Source organism: Lagenorhynchus albirostris, chromosome 15, assembly GCF_949774975.1.
Source record: "Lagenorhynchus albirostris chromosome 15, mLagAlb1.1, whole genome shotgun sequence".
NCBI classification, from domain to species: Eukaryota; Metazoa; Chordata; class Mammalia; order Artiodactyla; family Delphinidae; genus Lagenorhynchus; species Lagenorhynchus albirostris.
The window spans coordinates 27,776,051-27,788,840 of record NC_083109.1 but is presented as its reverse complement, the minus strand read 5'-3'; the positions used below and the strand labels follow the sequence as shown (position 1 = coordinate 27,788,840).

The 12,790-nt window shown below is 53.7% G+C and overlaps 1 protein-coding gene across 5 annotated transcripts; it reads right to left on the bottom strand.

Moving 5' to 3' along the window:
• Positions 1–244: 244 nt before the first annotated feature.
• Positions 245–11,786, bottom strand: FAM110A (family with sequence similarity 110 member A). 5 transcript variants are annotated; one of them, XM_060124404.1, is made up of 2 exons: positions 11,702–11,786; positions 245–1,809 (listed from the first exon to the last, which is right to left on the bottom strand). In XM_060124404.1, exon 2 carries the CDS (start codon positions 1,711–1,713, stop codon positions 826–828), a length of 888 nt encoding a protein of 295 aa, XP_059980387.1. In that variant the 5' UTR covers positions 1,714–1,809; positions 11,702–11,786; the 3' UTR covers positions 245–825. The 5 variants fall into 5 exon arrangements, with proteins under 5 accessions (XP_059980387.1, XP_059980386.1, XP_059980383.1 ...); XM_060124403.1 differs by lacking the exon at positions 11,702–11,786 and adding an exon at positions 5,164–5,210; XM_060124400.1 differs by lacking the exon at positions 11,702–11,786 and adding an exon at positions 4,832–5,092 and having other exon boundaries at positions 245–3,558.
• Positions 11,787–12,790: the final 1,004 nt, after the last annotated feature.

Here is a 12,790-nt window from a genome sequence, read left to right as displayed (position 1 = left end):
TTCTCAGTTCTTTCCTGATCCACTCTGTGGCCAGACCCAGCATCCTCCACTATGAAGGAGGCCCATCAGCTAGCCTCCCAGAGGGGTTATGAGGGTGCCCTGTGAGGCGAGTCTCAGGCAGAGCCAGCCACTGGCCTCATACCCCCCAGATCCTGGGGTGGGCAATCACTGAGTTTTGAAGGCCCCACCCCAAGACTTCCCCCACCCCTCCTTGTGTACACAGAAGAGTCTGATGACCCAGCCCTTGAAAAACAAGCATTTGTGTTTATTAACCAAGAGGAGGGAAGTCAGAGCAGTGCAGACTCCTACCAGTCCTTTCTGTAGTCTACCCACCTAGGCCCAGGCTGGCAAGCCCCTTGAAAAATGTAGATAGGCCACTCCTTCCTACCCCCACCCCAGGGTGAGTTCCCAGGGAACCAAGGCCCACTGGGTAAGGAAGAGGAAGTCAGTAAAGGACAGAGGCCAAGGAAGGAAGAAAGAAACAGAGCTGCTGGGTAGACAGCTCTGGTGAGATCCCTCGGTCCCTCACTCTCAGTGGGAAGGGCTAAGTGCCCCAAATCCAAACCTACAAGCAGGGGTCCATCCATGTCAAAACCCTACATGTGAAGCGTAGGCGGTAGTCCAAGGTCAAGAGCCAACTCTCTCCAGGTCAGTCCTTGTCAGACGGATGCTGGTCCAGACTCTGAGGCTTTGCCTCTATAGCAAGTTCACATGAGGCAGCAGCTTCTGGTCTGCCCCAAGCCAGGGAATGGATGCAGGAGAGGTCAAGGGGCCTATGGCTTCTCTAAGATCTGTCCCGTGGCGAATGTCGAGTCCCATGGAGGCCTAGCCCTCAGCTGCTGGAGTCTCCCGTGCTTGTCGCAACCCATACAGCCATTTGATCACACGGGCGTTGCGCTCTATCACTGACACACCATAGGGGACGCGCTCCCGAGCCAGCTCCTCGATGGTGGCAGAGCTGCGGCGGGAGCAGCCCCCCTCGGAGCTAGCCGGCCCAGCACTGGGCCCAGCCAGGGACACGATGTCTGAGTTGGCCCGGGCTAGGTGGGCCACACCCAATCCCCGTGCCTCCTCCTGGTCCAGGCCGCAGAAGTTAAAAAATCTCTCCAGGTCAGCTGCTGCCCGGGAGAAGCGCTCACTCAGGTCTGACTTGGAGCGTTGCAAACCTGGGGGCCGGGCCGGGCTAGAGGTGGCGGCAGTGCCTGGTGATGGGCAGGGCTGGGCAGGTGACGCCGGCAGGGGAAGGACATCCACTCGGCGGACTGCAGCAATACTGGGTGGTGGGCGTGGGGGGGTGGCTGGGGGAGCCTGGCGGGCCCCCTCTGACCGTCCGGGGGTACGGCTGGCCTCAGCAGGGGACACAGGACTATCACACAAGTTGATGAGGCTGCTCAGGATGTCCAGGTCCAGCTGGGGCCGGCGGCCGGGGCCAGGCAGGACTCGGCGGCAAGGCGTGAGCACCGTGCGGCGAGTTCCAGGGCTGAAGAGTGGTTGTTTGCACAGCAGGGGCTGCACAGGTTCCTGCCGGGTATTGGCCACATGCAGGCTCTTGACATACTTGGCCTTGTCGGCCTCCAGGCGCTCTACAGCACTAGGTTTCCGGGCTCCACAGTCTGCTGGCCGCTGTAGCTGGTAGCCGGGGACCTTGGTCTGTAGGCGGAAAGGTAGGGCGGGGGTGTCTCGGGCTCCCGGAGTCAGCGTGTCCACAGGCATGGCTGTTACATACCCCGAGGGCTTCTGTCTGAGGAGACTGGAGAAATGAGGAGACAGAGATCCAGGCGGAAAGCTGGCAGCTGGACACCGCAACGGCTGCGGCGGAGGAAAGAAAGAAAGGGGCAGAGCACACTCAGACAAAGGCTCAGCAAAGACTGAGAAAAGCTGAAGACGCCTTCCCCATTAAAAGGTAAAGGCCACGCCTCTGATTCACAGAGAGCCAATAAGCAGGCAGAAAGCACCCGCTCACGGGCCTGTGACTCCGCCCACCCCCCCTCCTTCTCCGAGGGCCCAGCCCAGCTGAGGCAGAGAGAAAAAAAAGGTGCCAAAGAAGAAAGACACGGGCAGCCTGTGCAGAAAAGATGGGACATGGCACATTTTAAAGGAAGCAAAGGGGGTTCCAGGCTGAGTGCTGGGCACCAGCCGGCTCAACTGTGAAGAGTGGGTCCTCTTCACAGTTCCATCTTGCAAATGCGTAAACTGAAGCCCAGGAGGGTGAGCTTGATTAAGCTAATTCAGCAAGTTGGTGGCTCTGCCCCTTGCCTCCAAGCAGGGAGGTGCTTGCGCAGGGGTCTTGGGGTTGAGTGACCAAGAGAAAGGGCTCCAACCCCACACCCCACCTGGAATGCCCACAGGAAGCCTGGTACCACCTCCACCCCACACTCACCCAGGCAGGAAGCTGCCCTGTGCCACCCGCCTAGACATGCCAGGCCCCAGGCATAGCAGCAGAGCTTGTGGAGGAGGAGTGTAGAAAGTTCCCACCCCTGCCCCAATGGAGTCCAGACACCCATTAGCTTCCAGTATGAAATTCCAACGCCAGGCCCACAGCAATCCACGGATGCCTGTCAGGGTGGAAACGTCAGCCCTGAGCTATGCTGCTCTGAGAGGAGCTGGAAATGCCCAAGATCACACAGCCCTGCTTAGGAGCAACCAGCAGACTCTGGATCTGCCAGCAGCAGTAGGATGGACACGCATAGGCAGGAGGGCCCACATCTGGATGCACAGGTTTCCACACGATCACCTAAGCATCAGGGCCCAGTACCCCAGACATCAGGCCACCCCTGACCTTTTTTCCAAGGAAGGGCTAGAGCCACAAAGTGCCCCCCCGCCGTCCCCTGGAGATGGGCCAGAAGAAAACCCATAGACCAAGTCCTGAACCCTTTCTTGTGTAAAATGGGGGAAAGGGACTCTGTCTAGGCGATCCTCAAGAGGACCTGTAGCTCAGGCCGTCTAAACCTGTATTGTCTAATTCAACAGCCACTAGCCACATATGGCTACTCAGCCTTAACTTTAAATTTATAGTAAATACACACAATTCAGTTCCTGAATCACACTAGCCACATTTTAAGGGCTCAATAGTCATATGTGGCCAGTGGTCACTATACTAGACAGCACAGATTAGAGCATTTCCAGCCGTAGCAGAAAGCTATGTTGGACAGCCCCACCTAGACATCCGGAATGCCAGGAGGGAAGAGTCTGGATTGGGGAGGGGAGAGAGGAATCTGTCTTCTAGACATTTGACACCATCCTCTCCTGTAATCTTCCAACAAGTCTGTGATACAGGTCATTGTCACCTCATTTTTACAGATGGAGAAACTGAGACTCAAAGAAGTAACCAACCTAGGTCCCAGAGACAATAAATAAGACACAAATTCTTATGAAGCCTGATTCACTTATCTAAAAAAAAACGAATAGTTTTACTCATTGTTGCTCACATTCTCCTAAAACAGCTCCATGAAGGGGGTGGGGGTGGGGGGTGTCCGTTTTGTTCACTGTATCTCAGTTTCAAGGTGTTGCTCTTTACACATAATAGGCAGTCAATAAATATTTACTGACCTGAAATACCTATGGGGACCAAATGTAAGCAGGCAGACCAGGGATAAAATAGAGAGGGGCATACCCACCCTACTGTAGGCATATGGGTCCAAGATGGTAGGTATAGGATGTTCTAGGAAGCTGGGAACCCAGAATTGCATGGAAACTCTAGATTCTTAGCATATTTGATAATAATAATTTTAAAAACAGTGCATGGACAGGGCAAACAAAACATGCCTGCAAACATATCTGCCCCCCGCCCCAGTCTGGCCCGCAGCCCCCAGTCTGAGATCTCTGCAGCAAAGGCAAGTTGACAATAGAACCTTGGGGGCTGTTGGCCCAGAGCCAGAGCTGCTCCCGAGTTAGAAGGGATGGAGTAGGTGGGAGAGAAAGGCTGCCCCACTCAGGGCCCACCCCCAAGGAGACGTCAGGCGGGAAGGGTCACAGGAAAGGCAGCCTTGCTGAGCCCTGTCACCCTGTCACCGTAGCTAGACTCTGCCCTACCCCCGGGCCCCCGCCTCCCAAACCAGTCCAACCCGTTGGTGGCATTGGTTTCCTCCCGGGCACCATCCCGGGAAACAGAAGGAGGAAGGAGGTCAGATGGGCAGGGCTAGGGCAAACGTTCTGCGACACCCCCCCCTCCGCCCCCCACCCGGCTCGGGCCCCCACCCCCTCGGGCCGGACGTGCGGACCCCAGGGGCTCTTCCGGCGGCACCCGGACAGATGCTAGAAGCCAAACCCGGCTTTAGGGCCGCTGGCCGTCTCGCCCGGAGCTGGCCCCCTCGCCCGCTGTGCGCCTTGCGCAAGCAGCTGCGCCTCTTCCACACTTGGTTTCCTTATGTGTGAAATGCTGTTAAAAATACACCTTCCTGATCCTCCAGGTCACCGTGAGGATCGAGCGATAAAAACAAGTCGAGGACTTTCCTCAGCACCTGTTAAAAAGGCGGCGCTGCATGAACTGGGCTCCTTGTTTTTATTATGAATTTGACCCAACTCCTGAGACCGCCCCTCTCGCAGGGGTCTCTAAGCATTCTCCAGAAGCGTCTGCCCGAGCCTAAGCGGCGGACAAAGGAGGCTAATCAGTGAACAAGACTCATTTCACCGGTGGGCAAAGCACGATGTGCGGTGGCTCCTGAAAGTTAAAGCCAGGGTCCCGGTCCCCGCGTGGGACTCGTGTCCTCTCTGAGGCCTCCTCTCATCGCCCAACGCCCTACCCACGGATTTCAAACATTACCCACAAATGACCGCAGAAGCGCCGGTCCCGGGCCCTTCTCATTGGCATCCCCGGGGCATGCAGCCTCACCTTGCTCACTCCCCACCGGCTTCCCTGGCGTCAGCCTCGAGGGGGAGTAGGGGGAGCACGGATCCCTGGTCTGGCTTTTGCCCTTCCCAACTGGGGGCAATCCTGGAGATTCCCAGCGGCGGCGTGCTCTGTGATTCTGTCTGCTCGCCTCCCCTCTCTGAGCCCGGGTTGTCCTGGCTCTTAAATGAGGGAGCTGATGGCCGATTCCTACAGCCTCGTCCAGCCCTGAAGGTGAGTCCCTGCCCGGTCCCCGCCTTCCCTGAGGAGGAGGGAGAGGTGCCCGGGCAGCCCCCGACACCGGCCCCGTGCCCCCGGCTCCGGCCCGCACGTACCTGGCTGCGCCCTTGCCGCCGCTCTGCGCTGCTCCGGCCCGGCCCACCTGGGCTCAGGTAACACGCGTTTGCGCAACTTCCGGCGGCCGGCCCCGGGCAGGTGAACACGCCGGCCCAGGTATTACTCGAAAAGGGAGAACGAAAGCCAGGCAGCGGCCGGGACCCGATGCCAGCCGCCCCCGACCGACCCCAGGAAGTTCTTCCGAGAGCCAGGCCCACCTATCCCACAGCTGCACTGGCCCGCACATGTGGCACACAGAGTCTTAGTGGACAGCTCAGGCAACCAGACCCATCTTGCAGATGGGAAAACTGAGTCCCCCTTCCCACAGCCACAGTGACCAGCAGTTAATGTATTAACTTTTCCTGGTGTTAATTAACCCATTTTAATCTTCCCAACAACCCCTACAAGGGGAGCTCTATTATTATCCCCATTTGACTAATGGAAAACTGAGGCTAGGACAGGCTGAGTCAGTTGCCAAAGTCACCCTGGAGAGTCCAACCTGGGCACTTTCCCCCAGATCAAGCCTTAATTAATGCCACTCCTTTCTAGCTGTGTGTCCCCAGGCAGGTTGCTGGACCTCTCTGGACTTCCATTCTGTCAATAAAGGAAAGTCCTACCTTCCAGGCCAGGTCAGTGTGAGTTCTTAGAGCTTGAGAGTGCCTGCAGAAGCTTTGTGCAAGCTGTAAACATTAGTAAGAACAGCAATGATAGAAATAATAATAACTAGAATTTTTGAGTGCCAGACACTGTACTTATTTAAATCTCTGGACCGCCCTGGGAGGGAGGAACTGTTTCATCCCCATTTTACAGATGAGGAGACTGTAGCCCTGCAGGAAGGAACTCCTGGGAGGGAGGTGATTGTCTCTTCTGCCAGCCCAAGCTCTATTATGTCACTTCAGGTGGGACATTTGATTAAGCCAGTTTCCACTGGGATTCTGAGGCCCAGAGAAGTAATTGCGCACTGGGCTCCGACCTGAGCCCCAGGGAGGTCAAAGAGGGCCCACTTCCATGTCTGTGCCTGGTAGGGGCTGCACCAGGGTTGGGGTGGAGGGCATGAGGGGACAGGAAGCGACTCAAGGAACAGCTCTCCTCCACCTGGGAGTGAGTCAGCCCTGAAGCCACTTCCAGCCCCTGGGCCCTGATTTTAGGGGGATAAGGCAGCCTGCTGGGTCCCTGCCTAGCCCTCTACTAAGGCAACAATGGGGAAGCATTAGGGGGAGTGGTTGTGCTCAGTTAGGGTCTAACAGTAGTAAAAGCAAGACAACAGTGACAATTTTTATTAAATGGGTAAGACCTTTTCCAAGTGCTTTCTTTGTACCTGGCATTTGTTCTAAGCTCTTTATATGTGTTAACACATTTAATCCTCACACCTACACTATAAGGTAGATACTACTATTATGACCATTTTACAGCTGAGAAAACTGAGGCATGGAGAGGTGGGGCCACTTGCCTGAGGTCACAGCTGGTAAATGGCAGAGCCAGAACTTGAACGCAGGCCCGGGTCTGGGGAGCAGGGGTGTGGAGAAGATAGTCCTCAGTGTTGGGCTTTGGCCACTCACCGGGGAACTCCTAAGGAATCTATAGCCTCTCTCTCTGGGCCCCAGAGGGAGAAGCCACCTTAGGAATCACTCCCTGGCTATGGTTCTGGGTCTTGTTTCCTCAGCTATAAAACGAGGGCAATAATGGCAATGTCTTCCCAACAGAAATCAGATGTCATCACAGCTCTGCTTAAACCACCCCAGCCCCAGCCCCCAAGGCTCCCCATCTCCTTAGAATAAAATCCAAACTCTCCACTTGGCCCTCAGGCCCTCCAAGGTCCAGTCCCTGCCCTCCTCTCCCACCTCATCTCCAGCTTTTCCTGCTCCAGCCATAGAGTCCTCCCTGCTGTTCCTGAGTACACCAAGGTCTTTCTTGCCTCAGGGCCTTTGCACCATCCTTTCTCTGCCTGGAACCTCTTCCCTCTTCGCCACTTCAGAGAGGCTTCCCTGACCACCCTGAGGCTCCTGCCAACTCTTTTACCCAGTTTGTTCCCTTCCAAACATTCATCGCACCCTGTCATTTTAGATATTCACTATCACTTGTTTCCTATCTCGCCCATTGGGCTAAGAACTCCATCACACTCTTCCATATTTCCTTCCTCCAGTGACAAAGCACAGGAGGGGATGCCATTGACCAAGGGGCAGGACTAAAACCCTTGGACTTTGAGCCCACCTCAAAGACCAAGGCCCCTCAGCTCCAAGCCTCCTCCCAACCCCCAACCCTGACGCAGGCCTTCCCCCACCCATCCCACTCCTTCTCCAGCCTCCAGGAGCCCCTATTCAAGCTGGGATCCAGACAGCTCTAGCTGAGCCCTGTCCGTCCTCCAAAGCTGCCACATCCAAATCTCTGCACACACTGGGTCCACGGCTGGCAATGCCCTTTTCCACTCCAGCGCCCTGGCCACCCCTGTAGCATGGACTCTAGGACCAACCTGAGTGAGTTCAAACCCAGCTCCACCAGTGATTAGCTCTGAAACTTGGGTAAGATACTTAACTTCTCCATGCTTTGGTTTCCCCAGCTGTAAAACAGGATCCCTAACAGTGCCTCCCTCCCAGTGTGAGGCCTGTACATGACAAGTGCCACCAAAATGTGCGCTGTGATAACTATTCAACCAAACAGATGCTCCAATGCCCAGCTCCTGGGTGAGCTCTTCATCAGCCCAGACCGAATGTTGACCCCTTCTCTCAGAGGTTACAAATCTAAGAATGCAGACTCACTTGAGTAGATATTTCTCCAAAAGAAGGTATACAAATGGCCAATAAGTACAAGAAAAGGTGCTCAGCATCACTTATCATTAGGGAAATGCAAATCAAAACCAGAATGAGATACCATATCACACCCATAAGACAGCCATTATCAAACATACAAATGGGGCTTCCCTGGTGGCGCAGTGGTTAAGAATCCGCCTGCCGATGCAGGGGACACGGGTTCGCGCCCCGGTCCGGGAGGATCCCACATGCCGCCAAGAGGCTGGGCCCGTGAGCCATGGCTGCTGAGCCTGCGCGTCCGGAGCCAGGCCCGCGTACCGCAAAAAAAAAAAAAAAAAAAAAAACAGAAAATAACAAGTGTTGATGAGGATGAGGAGAAATTAGAAATCTTGTGCACTGTTGGGAATATAAAATGGCGCAGCCACTGTGGAAACAGTGTGGCGGTTAGGCAAAATTTTTTAATATAATTACTATAGGATCCAGCAATTCTACTTCTGGGTATATGCCCCAAAGAACTGAAAGGAGGGACTTGAACAGATATTTGTACACCAGTGTTCATAGTAGCATTATTCACAATGGTCAAAAGGTGGAAACAACCCAAGTGTCCACTGACAGATAAACAGATAAACAAACATGGATGAAACTTAAAGTCATTATGCTAAGTGAAATAAGCCAGTCACAAAAGAACAAATACTGTATGATTCCACTTATATGATGTACCTCGCGTGGTCAAATTCATAGAGGCAGAAAGTAGAAAGGTGATTGCCAGGGGCTGGAGGGAGAAGAGAATGAGGAATTACTACTGTTCAATGGGTATGGAGTTTCCATTAGTGATGGTTGCACAACAATGTGAATGAACTTCATGCCACTAGACTGTACACTTAAAAATGGTTAAAATGGTAAATTGTATTTTATATACATTAAAAAAAAAAAAGAAAAAAAAGAGGGTACACAGTCTAGAGCCAGACTCCCTGGATTCCAATTCCAGCTCTAGGTGCAAGTTATTAAACATCTCTTGTGCTCAGTTTCCCTTCATAAGGAGGAAATAACGGCAGTAATAACCACCATACATCATAGAATTGAGAGAATTAAAGGAGTTCATACTTGTAAAGCACTTAGCACACGGTAAGGGCTCAAGAGGTGTCAGGGATTTCTATTTTTTGCTAAGGGGGCAGGAGGTGTGGTTTCTGATGTTTTTCATTTTCATGACATTGTGCTCTCCCACCTCACCCCTCCCTTCCACCTGCTTCTCATTCTATTCAGCAGGAGCTCGGCCCAGACTTGGGCAGAGACAGGGAGGCCCTCTCCTGCCCCAGAGGGATTCAGGAAGGCTCCTGGCAGCAGAGACAGCCAGCCAGTAGGACAACCCAGCTCGATTTCAGCCCAGCTGTCAGGGTCAGAGACACCCAGCTGGGCATCCTCCAGGGCCACACCAGACCCCACACTATTTCTAGAATTTTCCCAGATGCTCATGCCCTGGCTTGCCTGGAGTCAGCCTTGCCCAGGTCAACCTTGCACAGACCTTAGGAAGGGAGAGGCAAACAGGCTGTGCGAGGGGTGTGGGTGCAGCCACCTAAGGCAGGGATCTACTGTTTGGCCCACGACCTCACACCTCCACCAACTCAATCCGCTGGGCCTCAGGTTTGCACCTGAGCTTGCAAAATGAGGACAAAGGGACTTGCAGTGGAGACTAAGAGAGATACCACATGCAAAGCCTTAGGGAAGGGCCTGGCACACAGGATAAGGTAGGGAAGGTGCTGTTGGGACAGACCCACAACCTAGCCCACTTCCTGGCCCAGATTGCCCCCTGCCTGGGCCTGAGCTCACCATCATGGCTTCTTTTCTCGGCCCAGGGAAGTGAAGAAACTAGCCCAAAGTCACGAGCAAGTTAATGACAGATCACAGACAGGGCAGTGGTCTCATGATTAGATAAATAATCTAAAATACATACATATATATTTTTTTCAACCAGATGATACATGTGCATGGCTCAAAGTTCAAAAGCTATAAAGGGAATGAAGTTTAAAAAAAAAAAACTCCCTCCATTCCTATCCCCAGCCACCCAGTTCCCCTCCCTGTAGGAATCGTTGTGATCAAACAGTTGTATGTCCTTCCACGGAGATTTTAGGCACATGCAAGCAATAATGGACATATATTCTTTCTATTTTTTATGCATACGGCAACATGCTCTGTGCACTGTTTTCGTCTTGCTCTTTCACTGAATAATATATGTTGTTCTTAATACGTGTTATTAACATATATTATGTTATTAATAAACTTAATATATGTTGTGCTACATCAGTACATAAGTACATAAAGAGCCCATCAGTCCCTACCGATGGCCACTGAGCGTGTGTATCTAGTCTCTATTACAAACCACACTGCAGCCTCACTGTGCCTATGTCATTCTGCCTAGAAGTGGGACAGCTAGGTCAGGGGGATGCATGTGTAATTGTGACAGAGATGGGGGACTGTGCTCCATGGAGGCCATACCAGTTGGTCTCCCACCAGCAGAACACAGAGCAAACGATCAATGTTAGCTTTAGTCATTTGATTACTGGGGCTTTGGGTACCCCTCAATTTTGCACTGGAGGCAACTACCTCACTTGCCTCACCCTAGCCCCTCCCTGTATCACATTCCAGTCAGGGAAGATAATAAACTCGCTAATAAGTGAAATTATACGACATCAGATGGGGTAAATGCTACTGAGAAAAACAAAATAGACAAGGCGGAGGGCAGGGCATATGAAGGCAGTAAATATCTGTTGAAAGAATGAAGAAAAGACTTGTTTCCTTTCTGATCTCCCAGAGCTCGTCTACCCAAAGCCAGGAGACGGCTTTGGAGGAGAGAGGGTAAGTAACTCCCCTTGAAGAGATTCAAGACTCCCAGATGCTACAATTCTGAGTGTCTAGAATTCTAAGATGGAAGCCAGATAGACTGGGAACCAGCCCCAGAGTTGCCAAGTCTGACCATGTGACTTTGAGCAAGGGGCTTAACTTCTTAGAACCTCAGTTTCCCCACCTACAAAATGAAAACAACAATAGCAACCTGTGGGTGGGGGCTCCCCAGGAAGCAAGGCCTGGTGTAGGTCAGATGCTCTACCAGGAGGGGTCCCGGGCCCACCCCCAACTCCAAAATCTCTGGTGACTACTGTCTTCCGTTGAGGGTGTGCCTCTACCCTTTCCCCCAACCTGGGGTAGATTCCCAAGAGTCCTACAGCCAAAGGTCCAAGAGTCCAGGGCCAAACCATCAGCTGCTCACCTGGCACCTAGCTCAGAAATGTCAGTCCTGCCCGATCCCCCCAGCTCTTCTTTCTGAGAGGGACAGCACTGTAATTCAGAGCCCCGTAAGCGGAAGGATCCCAAGTGAGCCCTAAATCCACCCGCTGGCTTTCCGGGGAAGTGAAGACAGATGCTCTGGAGGAGACCCCAGGACGCTGTGGCGAAGAGGCAGCCGGGAGGGGATGCTGCCTGAGTTCTACTGGCCATGTTCCGGTTGATCAGAGGCTAAGAAAGTGACCACCGGTTACCCGTCTGGGTTTCTCAAGGTAAATCTAGATCTACCTAGACTAGAGGCTGAGAGATGGGGCAGAAGGACCTGAATCGGCTTCTCTGCCAGACTTCGCCTGAGCAGGACACTTGCCTTCCTGAGCCTCAGCGTTCTCATCTGTGAAATGGGGTATCACAACCTCTCCGCTGGTACGACTCAGGGAGGACGCGCACCGCAGGCGCCCGGTGAATGGAGACCCCCTAGTCCCGGGCTCGCGCCCCGGACCACCCGTGCCCTCACCTGGAGCCCACGCTAGGCGAGTCCGGCTCCTCCAGAGCGGGTCTTGAGGAGGCTGACAGCTCGGACCCAGACGGGGAATGGCCGCACCCAACGCGGCTCGGGAGGCCTCAGCCCCGCGTGAGGACCCGCGGGGCCTCTTCGGAGCTGTCCTCCTTAACTGAGATAAGCCGGGGGACCTGACTGTCCCAAGGCCCCCAACAGAGCGAAGGTCCTGGGGCGCAGGGGAAGGGGAAGTGAGCGCGCCGCCCCACTCCCACCCCCGACACCGGAATGGTTTGCCCTGGAAATCCTGATTGGTTTCTCTCTTCCGTTCGAACGCCGCGCGGCCCGCGTTGCCAGGCGACCGCTTAGCTTCGGCAGGGCGAGGAAGCACCCCGGCTCCGCAGCCCCTCCCGGCCGCTCACCTCCCCCGTGGCCTCAGGTTCTTCCGGCAGCCTTTTCAGTTCAGGCACCTAATTCTTTTCCTTGCTCACCCGGGACTTTCTCTTGGTCCCCAGCTGGTTCCTAGTCCCGACTTCAGCTAACGCGCTGTGTGAGGCAGTGCAAGCCCATTTCCCTCTCTGTTCCCCTCACTGCACAATGATGAGTGGTTTAGCGTTAAGATGTGCATGCCCAGCAGTCCCGAAATTTACTAAGGAAATAACCAAAGATGTGAGCAAAGATTAATATAGTCCAGCGTTATTTATCATAGCAAAATAATGGAAATAAATTCAGTGCTCACTGAAAGGAGATTGGTTATATAAATCCATCCTGCAGAAGAACTGAATTTTTTACATACCAGTTAGCTTTGCATGACAAAACTCTTGTCAGTGCTCATGGCATAACCCTCTGAGATAGGTACCTTTAATTATCCCCACTTTCTGATGAGGAATATTATGCAGTCATTAAAAATGATGCGGTTAAAATACACTTAAAGGGCTTCCCTGGTGGCACAGCGGTTGAGAGTCCACCTGCCGATGCAGGGGACACGGGTTCATGCCCCGGTCCGGGAAGATCCCACATGCCACGGAGCGGCCGGGCCCGTGAGCCATGGCCGCTGAGCCTGCGCGTCCAGAGCCTGTGCTCCACAACGGGAGAGGCCACAACAGT

Coding starts and splice junctions, on each gene's coding strand:
- FAM110A (XM_060124404.1), bottom strand. CDS start 1,713: ATGCCTGTGGACACGCTGACTCCGGGAGCCCGAGACACCCCCGCCCTA.